At 42.9% G+C, this 14,520-nt stretch overlaps 1 protein-coding gene across 1 annotated transcript; it reads left to right on the forward strand.

The window, feature by feature from the left end:
* Positions 1 to 1,712: 1,712 nt before the first annotated feature.
* TMED7 (transmembrane p24 trafficking protein 7) lies at positions 1,713 to 10,299 on the forward strand. Its single transcript, XM_069777066.1, has 3 exons — positions 1,713 to 1,968; positions 4,815 to 5,060; positions 7,363 to 10,299. The coding sequence occupies exons 1-3, from the start codon at positions 1,789 to 1,791 to the stop codon at positions 7,597 to 7,599; spliced, it is 663 nt and encodes a 220-aa protein (XP_069633167.1). The 5' UTR covers positions 1,713 to 1,788; the 3' UTR covers positions 7,600 to 10,299.
* Positions 10,300 to 14,520: the final 4,221 nt, after the last annotated feature.

Consider the following 14,520-nt stretch of genomic DNA (forward strand, 5'->3'; position numbering starts at 1 on the left):
GCTACGTAGTTAGTGCTGATGGCTGCGCTCCATGGTGGTCCTTAGTCACCAGGACCAAGGTGATCAGGCTTGAGACCTCCTTGCAGGCAGTTTGCCGTCTTCGTTCTTTACTCAGCTCATGTTTTATACTCTCCATCCAAGATCCAAAAGGAAAGGAAGTGATCTTATCTGCTCTTGATGACTTATTTGGGGGACTGGGACATGTTCTGGGTGTTGCTTATTCTGAAGGTGCCACCAGACACCCTTCTTGCCTGCTCTGCAGAATTGTCTTGGTCTTACCAGGCATCTTTCCCCTTCTGTTTCGTTGTTTGTTTATTTGTTGACAGGTTTCCAATTGTCATTTCTTAGGTAAGCCTGATTTTGCCTATTTAGCAAGGCTTTAAGAAAATAGCTGGAAAGGGTGACCTAGGAAGGAGTAAGCTGTACAGGATCACTTTGGGTTGCTATGAAAAATCACAGAGTGAGACTTCCTGAAACGTATCTCTTGCCACACGAAGGAGAAGGTGATTGGGAATGCTCTGCAAAGGCATACAGGTCCTACAAGCCTGTAGTCACTGATTTAAGTAAAATGGCTGAAGCTGCTTCCTATGGCACAGATAATCTGCTTTTGAGCTATCTCAACTGTTGGCTGACAAATGCAATCTGAGATAAAAAGAGTGTGTTTAAATGAAAACAGCAAAGATCTGAGGGCTAATTGTAGGTGGGTAATGTCTGCCTCAGAGGTGGGGGGAATACACGGTAAAGCATCTGCTATCTCACTTTAATCCACATCTGAAAATCTACCAGAGCCTTCAACGTACGAATTTGGGGTGCCTCCGTCCTGTGAAATCCACAGTCCTCCAACAGATGCGCAGGCTGCTCATGCAGTGCTGAGAATGAAATTTGCAGGCTCCAGAAGCCGGCTCAGGAGCCACCCAGTTGAGACTGGAGGATTATGAAGCAGCATCCCCTGGGGTGCCTCTGAAGCCAGGAGGTGCTTCAAGCAGGTTAGCCCTTTTCCAGAGGAGCAAAATGGGAGGCCAGGCCTACCCCTGACGAGGGCATCCTCCTGCCTGGGAGATTGGAGCCGAGTTTTCTTTTTCCTGCCCTGCCCTGCCTGATTTACCACAGAGCTTGAAATAAACATAAGGATGGGGGTTATCTTTGATTTCTTCTCCCGAATCCGTGTTACCTTGTAACAACAACTGAGTATTTACTGGAGCAGAACTTAAAGCCCACACTGCTGCAGCCAGGGTGAGCACTTTAATCGGTGCTTTCTCTCTACGGGGTGTGTGTGTGTGTGTGTGTGTGTGAACGTTTAACCACCTGTGAAGCAGAGCCCTTCAGGTTCGTTCCTGCGCGTTGCGTTTCTCGAAGGCGGAGAGCTCCGAGGCCTCTCTCCGCGGCTGTCGGGCGGCGACAGCCCTCTGTCTCAGCTCCAGATCGTGCCCCGCGGGACCCCGAAGGCAATTTAACCCGTTCGACGGACGCAGAGCCAAACATCCTGACAGGACCGGGGGGGCCCGGCCGGGCCGGGCCTCCCCTGGCCCCGTTCCATAGACGCTGGCGGCACCCCCGGCCCCGCCCCGAGGCCCCGCCCCTTCCACGTCCGCAAAACCACCCGCGGGGGTGGGGGGCGCTCACCCGGAAGTGCTCCCGGAGGGCGACACCGCCCAGCGAGGGTGCTTCCGGGTAGCAGCGCGCTTACCCGCTCGGCCTCTCCGCCACGCCGCCTCCGCCTCCTCCCGCCGGGCCGTCCTCCGCCCACCCCCGTCCCCGTCCCCCCCTCGCCTCTCCCCGCGTCGGGCGATGCCGCTGCGGGGCTCCCGGGCCGCGGGGCCGTGGGGGCGGCGGCTGCCGCTGCTTCTGTTGGCGCTGGCGGCCTGCGCCGCGCGGGCCTCCGAGATCACCTTCGAGCTGCCCGACAACGCCAAGCAGTGCTTCTACGAGGAGATCGCCCAGGGCACCAAGTGCACCCTCGAGTTCCAGGTAGCGGGGCGGCCGGGGGCGGCCTCGCGGGGAAGGGCCGGCCCGGGGCCGGGGCCGGGGCCGGGCCCGGGGCCGGGCGTGCCGCGCTGGCGGAGCTGGGCCCCGGCCCGCCGCCGCCTCCGCCGGGGAGTGGTGGCCGAGCGGTGGGTGCTGTCGGGGGAGCCGCTCGGCTTCGTTCGTGAACCGCGGGCTGCTGCGAGCAGTTGTCGGGAGAAGCGCCTGGGGGGGTGAGCGGTAGCTGGAGCCAGGGCTGGGTTTGCAGCTCGGCTGAGGAAATCGTGCACGCTGCCCCGCGCTCTGCGGGGGGGGCGAGGGGCGAGTTTAGCTCAGAGCCGAGAAAGGCGCACGAAGTTGCCCCTGAAAACTGGCAGCGTCTTTTACCCTGATCGCTGCCGCGCAGCGTCCCAGCCCAGCGGCGTGGAGAATACCTAAAGAACAGCTGCCCAAGGAGATGCCGTGAAAGCGGTTTCCTTGTGGTTTACGAAGCATTTGCACTATGAGCACGATACAAATGAAGGAGCTTATGCTTCTTATTTCAGAGCATGGCTCAAATTGAGGTCACGTAGCAAACAGTAAGAAAGCCGCAGAATAGGTATGTGGTATCAGCACAGTGTCCCAGGCACGTAGTGAGACAGGGAAGAGTCTTACAAAAAATAAAACCTGCGGGTAGCCAACATCTTATTGACAACTATGGCTAACATGCACATATTAAGTGAGGCTGCACGGTTTTTTCTTACTTTTCCCAGTTTCTAACAGTTTGAACATGCAGCTCTATCATGATGATAGAGCACGCTGTTCAGCTTCAAGGTGTTTTGAGCAAACAGCTCTGACAGTTTTGGTGCCTTTGAGTGTATCGGCAGGGTTGGAACCTTTCAGTCTGTCACTTCAGCTGGTGAAGTCACTGACAGCACAGCAGCAGCATGAGAGAGAAATCATCCTTTGCAATGGGAATCACAGTTACTTTTGGGGGCTTTTGAAGGGGCTGTGTACTTTTATGGTCTGACTTTTCCTGTTGAAGTTCCGTGTCTTTCTCTTTCCTGCCTGCTGTCCCACCTTTAGTATTTTGGGGAATGTTGCTGCCAAATATTGGTCCCTCTGTCCTACAAGTTCTAGTTCTCAAGATATCTTTTTCTCCTACCCAAATGTTTCTTGTCCCTGCCAGTTACTTTAATAAAGTCTTTTCTGTGCAGTACTTTTCCCCCCTGTTTTGAAGTGGATGTCATTGGAGGTTGCTGGGCAGATAAGCCTGCCGTTGTCATTTTTGTCGGTGATCAGAACAGGAGTAGCATTCTTAAAAAGAAAGTCTGGCTTTGGCCAGCTGCCAGCAGACTGAAGCGCTGTGTGCATGTCCTTTGGCTGTATGTCTTAAGAGCTGACAGGAGGCTCAAGCAAGCTCTGTGGGAAGGAATCCTAGGGCAACTTTAAGATCTGGCAAATCTTTACCATGTGTATGTAAACTGGCCCTTCTGGAGTGTGTGATGTAACTGAATGTGAGTGACTTTCATGTAATTGGCAAAAGGCATGGCCCCTGTCAACTTTGAGATCATACTTCAAAAGTGAACCATCATTTCATTATAGAAAATCTTGGTTTTGTTTTTCCTTCCAACCAGGTAAGCATTTATGTGTGAAAGTCTCAACTAGATGCAGACATCCAGACATCCAAAAATATTTTTTTTTTCTTTGTATCCTGTCATCACATTTTTGGAGAAACTATGAAGATGCTGCTTACCAACTGAATGTTTTTAAAACTTCCTGTTTGCAGAGCAGCTACTGCTCAGATCTCTTGTTATTTCAGTTGTACCATTAATGTTATCATTTTAATAACTTGATACCTAAATAAACTGATGTCAGTTTAAATAACACTATGTGAACCGAAGTGCAGCTACTCGGATACTAAAATTTTTCAGTCATTTCAGCACACATATAAGAGGGACCTACCTTTAGATATAAGTCTCTTCCTCATTCAGCATGCTTTATCTTAAAAGCAAAAAGTTTGGAGCAAGGATTAAGTGTGAAAGTATTAGCCTAAGAGTCATCAGAACACCAAGTTATGAATACCTAAGCTACTGATTAGTCTTTCTGTAGAGGTGGGATGGCTAGTCTACCCAGCAATATGCTGTAGACCCAAGAATGATCAAAGCCTGAAAAACAAACCCCTTGAGACAATCGTGAAGTTTCAAGTCACTCGTTAGGCATTATCCGGATGTGCTGTTTTTTGGGAAGAAATGCTGTGGCTAACTGTGCAGGAGGGAGGCAGCAGACCACCCCACCCTATCCCCCAAACATTGCTCTGTTCACAAGCACACGGGAAGACTAGCCAGGTTGAAATACCTGTTCTACTGGTCGAACACCATTCCTGCAGCCTAAAGCAGCTTGAGCTAATAGGGTGGTTGCACTCTTTTGGCTGAAGAGAAAGGAGCTGTTTTACTGCATGTTAGCAATCTCGGGCAGCTGAAAGCAGTTCCATGGAGGACTTGTGCATACAGCAAATGGTTGATTTGTTGCAGTAATGTCTTTGCTGCCCCATCAAGTTTCATCTACTGTAGCCTTTTATGTTGTGCAATTATTTATAACAAACTAACTAAAATTGCTCTCATAAACGGTTTGAAAATATAATTGACATTACATATGCTGAACCTAAAATATTTTGAATTATGTTCTTCGTGTATTCCGTAAGAAAATAATTTTGCAGACTTGCTTTGAAACATATTCAAATTAATGCATTGTATTTTAAAACATTTGTTAAAGCAAAAAATCTTGCAGTGCCACTTGACAAGTCATACTTCTTAGAAGAAATGTTTAAATCTGTTTTGTTAAAAGGAGAATTTCTTGGGTTTTGTTTTCAGGTGATCACTGGAGGTCATTATGATGTTGACTGTCGGTTGGAAGATCCTGATGGCATTGTATTATACAAAGAGATGAAGAAACAATATGATAGCTTCACGTTTACTGCATCCAGAAACGGAACATACAAATTCTGCTTCAGCAATGAATTCTCTACTTTCACACACAAAACTGTGTACTTTGATTTCCAGGTTGGAGAAGATCCACCACTGTTCCCTAGTGAGAACAGAGTAACTGCACTTACCCAGGTAAGATGCTGTTCGTGTTTGAGAGCAGCTGTTAGGTGGAGGCAATGTTTTTTTTCAAGTTCAGCTGCATTAGATATTTATATCAGTTTTGAAAATCAACAGATTGGAGCTTTTAAAATAATCTGAATTACTACAGATAAGCTTTCTTTCTGAAGATAAGATTTATAGAACACAAAACAGCTGAGAAGGAATCAGCAAGTGCTTAAGAGAAAATTAGGGTAGTAACTTAAACTCTAGGCCACTTTATTTTTTTTAAGGGAACCTCCTTTTAATGCCATGTTTGTGTGCCTCTTGAAGTGTGGATTTCACAAACTGTAAATATTGGTGGATCAGGGTTTTAAAAATTTCCAAACTTTGGAGAAACTTTGAGAATTGTGTTTATATTTAAAACCATAGAGTCTTTTGCGGGGGAGGACTTAAGTTGACCTCTCATGTAACTGCCATTTTTAAAATGGAGAATTCTAGCAAAATAAACAAACGAACAAAATCAACCATATTGAGCTGGCTATTTGTCCTTTATAAGACACTACAAAGTGTCAGAGCGTTATTATATTCTCAGCATTTTACAGTTTTGTACTGCCTCTACCCAATCTAAATCCATCAAAACTTCCCTTGGAACACTCACTTCATGAATTCCCACTAATGTCGTTGCATTATAACCATCACCAAACCTCGCTTTAAACAACCATTAAAGAATGCTGGACGTGGTCACTATTTTGCTAGTCTCAACTCAACGGTGTAGATACCGGTTCCCAAATGCCAATCTTACTTGAATTTACCTCACATAAGTCTGCAGTAGCTGAGATCTATAATGAGTAGATGACTTGCTGTGAATTCAACTACAGCTCTTACCTCTTTCTTCTTGTCACTCTTCTTCTCTGCTTTATTTTGTATCTGATTCTTCATCCTGTATCTTTCCATTGCTTTTCCCTACTTTAGTCTTCATTCTGTTCAGTCTGTGTGTTCTGTTACATCTGGTTTTCCTTTTGCTATCTTGGATTCAGCAGGGGGATTTTGAGAATGCAGAACACGTGGTTCCTGGGTCCAGCATCTCTGCAGACCCTTGCAGCCTGTGGGAGAAGATTTATAAAAAAATAGTTTGTCACTGGGTTGTAGCTTACACAATGCAAATAAGTTATTTCGGAAAGGGAAAGTTAACTTTCAGAGTACAACACATCTTTGGTAAGAAGGTTCTTGTTGCAGTTTTCTTGAGGCTTGTAGGAAGACCAAATGAGGGCAGCCTTTCACAGGGACAGTAAAAGGTAAATCCCTAAAACCAGAGTGACTTTGTGTTTAAATCCCTTCTACAAACTAGGAGACCTCTATAATTTATCAGTGAGACCAATGGCAGAACTTAGTTTGGAAAACCTCTTCCTGAATTTTGTTGAGAAGAATATCTTAGACTTGTTCAGACACCTGTCTTAAGTCATCAACTTGAAGATGTTAGACACAGATATAAGTAACTGAGAGTGGCCCTATCAGTGTGTTAAATATTTCCTTTTATAATAGTTTGTGCTGTTTGATCTTCAGGAAATACTAATTTTAAGCCATAAAACAAAAACAAGTTGTGACTAGAAAGAAGGTATTTTGAAGATCTATTGATTAATCTCTTGGTGATCAAAACGCAGTGAGTAGTACTGACGTTTACTTACAGAAGATAAGCTGGAAGGAGTTACGTGAAAAATGATCTAGGGCTTAAATTGGTAATACTTTTTTTTTTAAATGAAAAATGACAATGAAGTTGAGCAATTTGTTAACCACTTTTTGCGCATGTGACTAAGAGAAGGGTCTCCTGCCGAAAGAACATGTTGCGTTTAGTAATGTAGATTTTAGGATATTGTGCAATTTGAGTGAGAATTATGCAGTGAAGAATGTCATACTTGTGAAACACAGGAGCATTTAATATATACTATGTGAATCTTAATGCTATAAGCAACTGCTTATTTTCTGGTATGTGTGGAATTAACAATGGGGGCATCACTGACATTTCAAAAATCTTTCTAATGTTCATTTTGAACCCAAATATACATGAATTTAAGATTTGTTTAGTCATTCTCAGAGCTTCTTGCTTTTTATTACATCTACAGTTTTACACTCTTCTGTATTTAAGAGTGAGTCGCATTCCTTTGTGTAAGTTAAATGTTACAGCATTTACAGTATTTCAGTCTGACAATGGACTGAGTTAATCCTTAGCTTGCAAAGTTACATGAATCCTAATTTTCAATATCAAACCAGAAAACTTTGCAGAAAAAGCATTAGAAGGGTTATTAATTCAGTGGTGTCTATTTGTTTGCTTCTCTAGATGGAGTCTGCATGTGTTTCAATTCATGAAGCTTTGAAGTCTGTCATCGATTATCAGACTCACTTCCGCTTGAGGGAAGCGCAGGGCCGCAGCAGAGCAGAGGATTTAAACACAAGGGTGGCCTACTGGTCAATAGGGGAAGCAATCATTCTTCTTGTCGTTAGTATCGGGCAGGTCTTTCTCCTCAAAAGCTTCTTCTCGGATAAAAGAACCACAACAACCCGTGTTGGATCATAACTGGTAGTGGTAATGCTTCAGGTCATTGTGTGTACTCATCTGTAAAAAATAACTGTTCTCCAATTAATTGTAAGTGCAAAGGATCTGAATATATGCAACATTCAAATGTGTCTACCCCATATCGTATTAAAAAATCACAAAACAAACCCAAAAAGTTATGAAAGGGAAACAGGATTTGAAATATTCTAAAAATACTTCAGAACTTGAGTGCTTTCCGATTCCTGTATTAAATATCTGGCAGTGACCAGCCTCTTTATTTCTACTGATTGTAATCCAAACTGAGTTTGATTTTTACCAGTAAGATTAGCCATCTGCAGTATAACACTTTAAAATAGCCCAACAGTCTAGTGTCTGACATGAGACAATATATATAAAAATTTGATTTGATTTTTGTTTTCAGGCTGAATGTATTTGATTATAAAACCAAATGTGATGAACTGCAGTGCATTCTTTTGATTTGCTGTTAAAAAAAATAATCCAATGGTACCCCTTGCTTATTTGTAAAATTGTTGCAAGCTTGACACTACATCATGGTGCAAAGTCTTCATCAGCCTGGTAAGTCTCCATCTTCAAAACTTACTAAATTTTATACTTGAGTATGTTTGCTTAAACGTACATTCTTCTATATTAAAATAAACCCATTTCTTCTTTGACAATGTTTGTTTTCCTGAAGAAATTGTAAGCTGAGACTACTCAGGAAATCCACTTTCTATATTAAAAAATCCAAATCTCCAACGTTATTTAAAAAACATGCAATAAAATAGGGAGTCTTGTAACTTTGTCACTGAAACTGTATAGTTTCTGCACTCATATATGCTGCTGCTTTTTGGATTTAAGACGAGAAGTAGCTTGGTTTGTTAAGCAGCACAGCACCAGCACTGGATGAGGTTGTATTATGTGTTAGGCACATACAAAGCGTTTTACTAAATTGTTTTCCTATTAAGAGGCCAATTTGATATTGATACTGCATTGCACAAGTGCTGTAAATTTTACTTTCCTGTGTGTGGTGCACTGATACATGATGGCCTTGTGCATCTAATTGCCACTCTTTTTTGTTAGTGGTCAGGAAGTGTTTTAAGTATTTCAGGTTATCTTTTTGGTAGAGTTATAGTTACATTGTTTCCACTGCTCATGTCTTTAATAGCTTATGTACTGTAAAGTCTTGGTTTATTTGGATATGGAAGGTAGTAAATGTATGTACATACAAGTAGCTTGAATTGAGCTGGTCATAATAAGGCTAAACTCTTTCAATTGGCTCTGGAGAAATATGTAGACTGACCAGTTCTTTCTTAAGTGCACACAAGATAAACTAAGGTGAAAAATTTTGTTGTATATTACTGGCTAATTCAAAAGATGCTTCTTAAGTTCTCAGCAAGCAGAGAAAGAATGCTAAACCTTTAATAATTGCCTGTATTTTTTCTAGCAAAAATTTGAAATTGCATGTACAGGTAACACTTGAGCAGTCTGAAGAATTGATCTGAGATTGCTTGATTTTAAAGTCTTCTGATGGCCGAAAAAAATAAAAGTTCACCTGTTGTGAACTGAACGACTGCTCTTTTGGAAACTGAAGAAAAACCTCAAACAGCTCAAAAATTACTTAAAAGGTCATGGGGGTATTAAAAAACTTAACATATGTAAAATTCAGGATTATATGTAATGTTCTTCTGTCCTGTACTGAATTTTAAATATTGCAGTCCCATTTTGGGATGCAAGCTTCCCAGAAACAGTGAGACTCACAAAGATCAGAAAACAAAAAAAATAGTGCTTTCTTATGATACAAATCTATGCCTGCACACAATATTCTTGATTGTACCTATATGCTTTATTCTTGTGTTTCAGCAACTAATATTCACTACTTTTTGTGCTGCGTTGCACACAATAATGAAGCAAGTGGTACACTTTGGGTGCAAGTGTCACATGAAAATATGATTTAATTTTGATAGCGTTCACTGTCATCTTCTGGAGTTTGAATATCACTTGTGTAGCTTTAATCACAACAAAAGCATTTGTTTTAAAGATTGAAACGTGTTTGGGTTTTCTTCCACTGACTTGTTCTGTGTGCTGTCAAAATTGGTAAACAATGGGGTAAAACAGATAATGATTGGCCATCGCATACATGTCTCTCTATTCTTTCATGTTTGAATGTGTGAAGTGGGACTGTTCAGCTCAATATTAATCCCACTGCAGAGGCTTAGTGGACTTGACTTTTGCATTGAAGTTAGGTATCCAAACCAATCTTCTGATATCCTGCTGCATAATATGCAGCAATAGCTTAAAAATGCCTTTATTTTTGTGTTACTAAAAACATGGCACAAATACACATGTTTAAACATAGCTGTATATAGTTTTTAAAATAAGTGACTGAATAGGATATAATAAAACACATGCTAACGCAGTGGGTGAAGAAATGCGTTGTGACTTTTGGTTAAAGGTGCATCTTTTTAATATATGAAAGGAATAGTTTGGTTAATGGTGTGATACATGAGTAAACACCCTGCGTTAAAGGGGATATAACTGTGTTTTTAATTGCTAAAGGCCCTGGGTTTCAGCTATTCCTTGGATGTTTTATGTTTACAGAACTTCTCATGTCCTTGTCAGTTCTTGTTTTAGTTTGGGGGGGGGAAAAAAAGTTTAGTTTGAATAAGAGAAAAAGCAGACCCTGTGAATATTGTATGGGAAAAATAAAAATTAATATATGAATGTGGTCTAATTGTTTTGTTTGCACGTGGGAGTGGGGAGCATTATTCTTCAAAAAAGCTTTGAATAACGATTTGAGTAGTCAACTTTTATTTTAACACATTACAGTTAATCTGCCCCTGACACTTGATCATTACTTCTATTGCTGTACATCACGAAGTGTACCGGTTCACTGCTGTTCATAATTGGCTGTGCTTTCAGGTCACTGGAAAAACTCACGTTTCGGCAAGATAATGTGGTTACTGGCTCTTTGCTCAGCACTTCAGCAGTGCAGGTAGTAATATCCATAAATCTGTTCTTGCTGGAGTGGAATTCAAAGTATATGACTACAGGTGCCAGGAATGACTTGAGACATACTGCATCTTCTCACATTAATTCTGTAGATACAAGGTTAATATAGAGTGAGCTAGAAAAGTGCATCCCATTAGTGTTGTCTAATGATGAGATATAAACTTCAAATATGTAGTAACTAAGTGTGTGACTTGAGATATTTTATATTGTGTAGCTTCTTGCTGAATCTTGGCACATACTAGTTAAGTTTTAAAAACTAGATAGAATAGGCATCATTGCTGTGTGTGGCACCTTCCAAAATGGCTTTTTCGTGCTGTTTGTGTTTCTCCAATATTGGTAGCTGTACATTCACAATTTTTCAAGAATATTTATAGTACTTGGATTAAAAAAAGCTTTTGTCTAGAAGCATGGGTAAATTCTCTTTCAGTGATGTGTTATTGTTATGGTCAAGCAGTTGTCTGGGGGTTTTTTTAGGTGCCTGGCACCCAGGATTTGAAAGTAGCTTAAGGTAAGTTGTGGTCTGAAGCACTTTTCCACTGAAAGCTGATCCTCTTACAAAAAAAAAATTTTAGACAAAGTGAAAAGATGAGTCAGCAGATCAGCTGATTTCTATGATGATGAAGGCTTTTATCAAGGAGGAAGTAAAAATGTGCTGTGGACCACTGCAACCCATTTTAAACAGTTTTTTGGACTGCCAGGCTGCCGCAGGGCACAACTGCCTCAGGGGCACCGCAGGCTGGATTTTGTATGACTTATGCAATGGCAAAAACAATTGAGAGAAATATTTAAAGCCTGACCCTGCAGTTCAGCAGGGAGTTACAGTGTAACACATCAGTGTGCAGAAAGCTGGTATACTGCACCAGGTTACTCTAGGAGAGGTTCCACACTTGGTATGTGAGTGAAGTTCATGTGATACAGATCCAGTTTCCCAAATAGAGTGGGGTTTTGCAGCTTATAGTTACATTGTACATCTCTAAAAGAAAGCAAGCTTATTGCATATTATCAAGAACTCAGATTTACATGGTCTAATGCAATTCTGGAGTCATTGCTGTTGACTTCAGAGGGTTTTGTATGGATTTACCTTCAGGTGCCATCAAAGTGTGTCTCCTAATCATTATTCTTGATGTGCAAATGTTTTGTGCCTTTACTTTCTGCCTAACTGGACTCTTTACAGGAAGTAGATGTAGTAATACTAATGGAGAAATCCACCAGTAAGGGGAGCATCATCTAATGTCAATCATTATTTAAAACTAAGTCTTAGCAATCCTCACTACCATTACTGAGTTACTTCCCTCAGCTGCTGAGGTAGTCTCTATGCATTTACTGCTGATGAGTGCTAATTCTGCTTGTCAGTAAGACCATGGACATGTTCCTTGAAGTGATTAAAATCTTCCAGCGTCACCTGCTTTCTTATTAAAAACAGATTAAACTCCTGCTTCTGTATAGCTCAGTGGAGGAGGAGTCCTCCAGGGGTGAGATGAAACCAAGAGTTTTAACACAGGCTCTAAATGAGACAGATGCAAAGACTTTCACACTCCTCCCCTTGACTTCCACAGCTGTCAAATCAGGTTCCAGAAAAGTGAGGTTATGGCGCGCGCATACTGAGGATCCTACTGATCTTGACCGAGTAAGTGTTGTGAGACACGAGGGGAAGCAGTGACTTGACTCAGGTTAGTAAATACTCCAGTAACCCGACAGTAGGTGCTCTCAAAAGGTTCATGATTTGAATTAGAAAGCCCATGTTACAAACCTCAGGGCAAGATCTTTTGTAAGCATAACATGCTTTTACTTCGTGATACTTCTAAGCAGATTGATTTGACCCACTCACGCCTTCTCCCCCACCTGCTGACAAATCCAGGACATGTGCAAGTGGTCTGGTCAGCATCACTGGTGTGCAATAGTGATTTTAAGCAATTTGACTGCCTTGTGTGTCTCTGTTTATGTTTCTTAGCCTTACAGGCTGTTTTGCAGGTGGGCTAACAGGAAAAGGAGTGATATGGGATATGCTGTAGCTAGAGGCTGTTGAGCAGGACTTCCTAAATATTTTCATGGCCTGTATCTCCACCATGAGACACTGTCCAGCTCGGAGTGCAGTGAATGAGACACGATACAGCAGGATGCCACCCCTTCAGCAGCCTGCACTGTTCAGGTACATGTTAAGTAGCTGAATGCATTTTGTTGGTGTGCTCCCACAGGAAGGTTGTCGATCTGCCAGTTGTGTGATAGGGCACAGTCAGTGATCAGCTGCATATATGAGAGGTCTCCACTTGGTGGAGTGTTCCTGGTTTAAGCAAGAGCTTTCTTTTTAGGGATGTGATTGGTTCTAATCTGTGTGTTGGGTATTCTTTCCTAAATTTATGTACACGTATTTTCCTGATGGAAAGAACAGCAGATTTGTTTATTCCTTACTGTAAATGAATGTTCTTTATAAATTACCAAAAAGGAAGTATGTTGACAATTTTGATATGCAGGATATCATGAACTGAGGAGCAGCATTTTCCTTCTGGAAGAACTCAAACATGAGGGAAAAGGATTTGGGAATGTTAACATATTGATATGAGACAATTTTTTTGGCAATGCACTGCCTTTTGCTCTGGTGTTCGCAGAACACAATACCACTGGCTGTCAAGGAAGTGTTTCAACAGGGACAGAAAGAAGGGGGAAAGGGAGGCAGAAGAGAGAGGGGCAAGAGAAAGAGGAAAAGTGAGGGGGGAAGAAAGGGAAGGAGAGGACAAAGGAGGGAGGGAGGGAAAGAGGGAGTGAGGGAGGGAAGGAAGGAAGAAAAGGAGGAAGGAAGGAAAGAAGGGAGGAAGGGAGGGAGGAAGAGAGGCAAGGACTGAAGAGGGAAGGAAAGGAGGGAGAAAGAGAGGACAGAGGGGACAGAGCAGTGAGAGGAGCCCATGTGCCAGGTTTGGGAGGTTTGAGGAGTGCCCGGCTTGCTCCCCATGGACAAGAGGAAAGCAGGAAGCAAAAGCACGGGGAGATGATGCGAGAGCTAGAGAAGAGGGGACCAGAGTAGCCCAGGCAAACGCATAGCCTTCTCCTCTGGAGCTTGTTGCCTCCTGCTCCCAGCCGTGCCTTGCTCTACCACCAGCACACTGAAACAAATTTGTCGCTGTCTGATTGACTTCTGCTTACCATCACAGCAGATAAGGCATGCTTGTTTGGCAGGCTTACCATCTCCATAACCAACCTGTCTTTCTCCAGGAGGAAGGTGAGGTCAGATGAAACAGAAATGCTCGTCTTTCTTTTGCTGCTAGACTGTGATGCCAGGGGAAGATGAATGACTTGAGCACCTCCATGAAAACAGCCTGGTGATGAATTAGAATAGCATAGTGAAAAGGAAAGGAAAGAGGAAAGGAAGGGGAAAGGAAAAGGGAAAAGGAAAGGGAAAGGGAAAAGAAGGAAAAGGAACTACTACTACAGCAGGAGCTACTGCTGGTAGGATTCAGGATTCAGCTGAGAAGATGACACTTCTCTGCCAAAGGCCTCCCGGGATTCTGGGATAACTGTGGGATTTTAGCAGAATGTGAGGGTACAGGGAGTATGCAAAGAGGTGACCTTTGAGCACAAGCCTCTTGTCAACATCTGCATCTTCCCAAGATCATGCTCCTTCTCTCTTCTTCTCTGGTGGTATTTCTGCACTTCTTCTCATTCCCTGCCCTTCATCCATCCTTCTTTGACAGCCCTCCCAGTGGTGAGGTTGCCCTGGCCAACATCAGGCAGCAAAGAGAAACCAGAGCAGAAGTGTCAGTAGGTGGGCAGAGAGAGGGACTGGAGGCAGGCTGAGGGTATCGGACCTGTGACGAAAACAGCTTCCCCTCCTGCCCACTCTGCCCTCAGCGTCTGTTGTGCTGCCGGTGCGTGGCTGCAGCAGGATTTCCTGCAGGAGGAGGCACCACCAACATGGTTTGGCTAAGCCTTGGCGGTAGC

This window comes from Haliaeetus albicilla, chromosome Z (assembly GCF_947461875.1).
Source record: "Haliaeetus albicilla chromosome Z, bHalAlb1.1, whole genome shotgun sequence".
Classification (NCBI taxonomy): Eukaryota; Metazoa; Chordata; class Aves; order Accipitriformes; family Accipitridae; genus Haliaeetus; species Haliaeetus albicilla.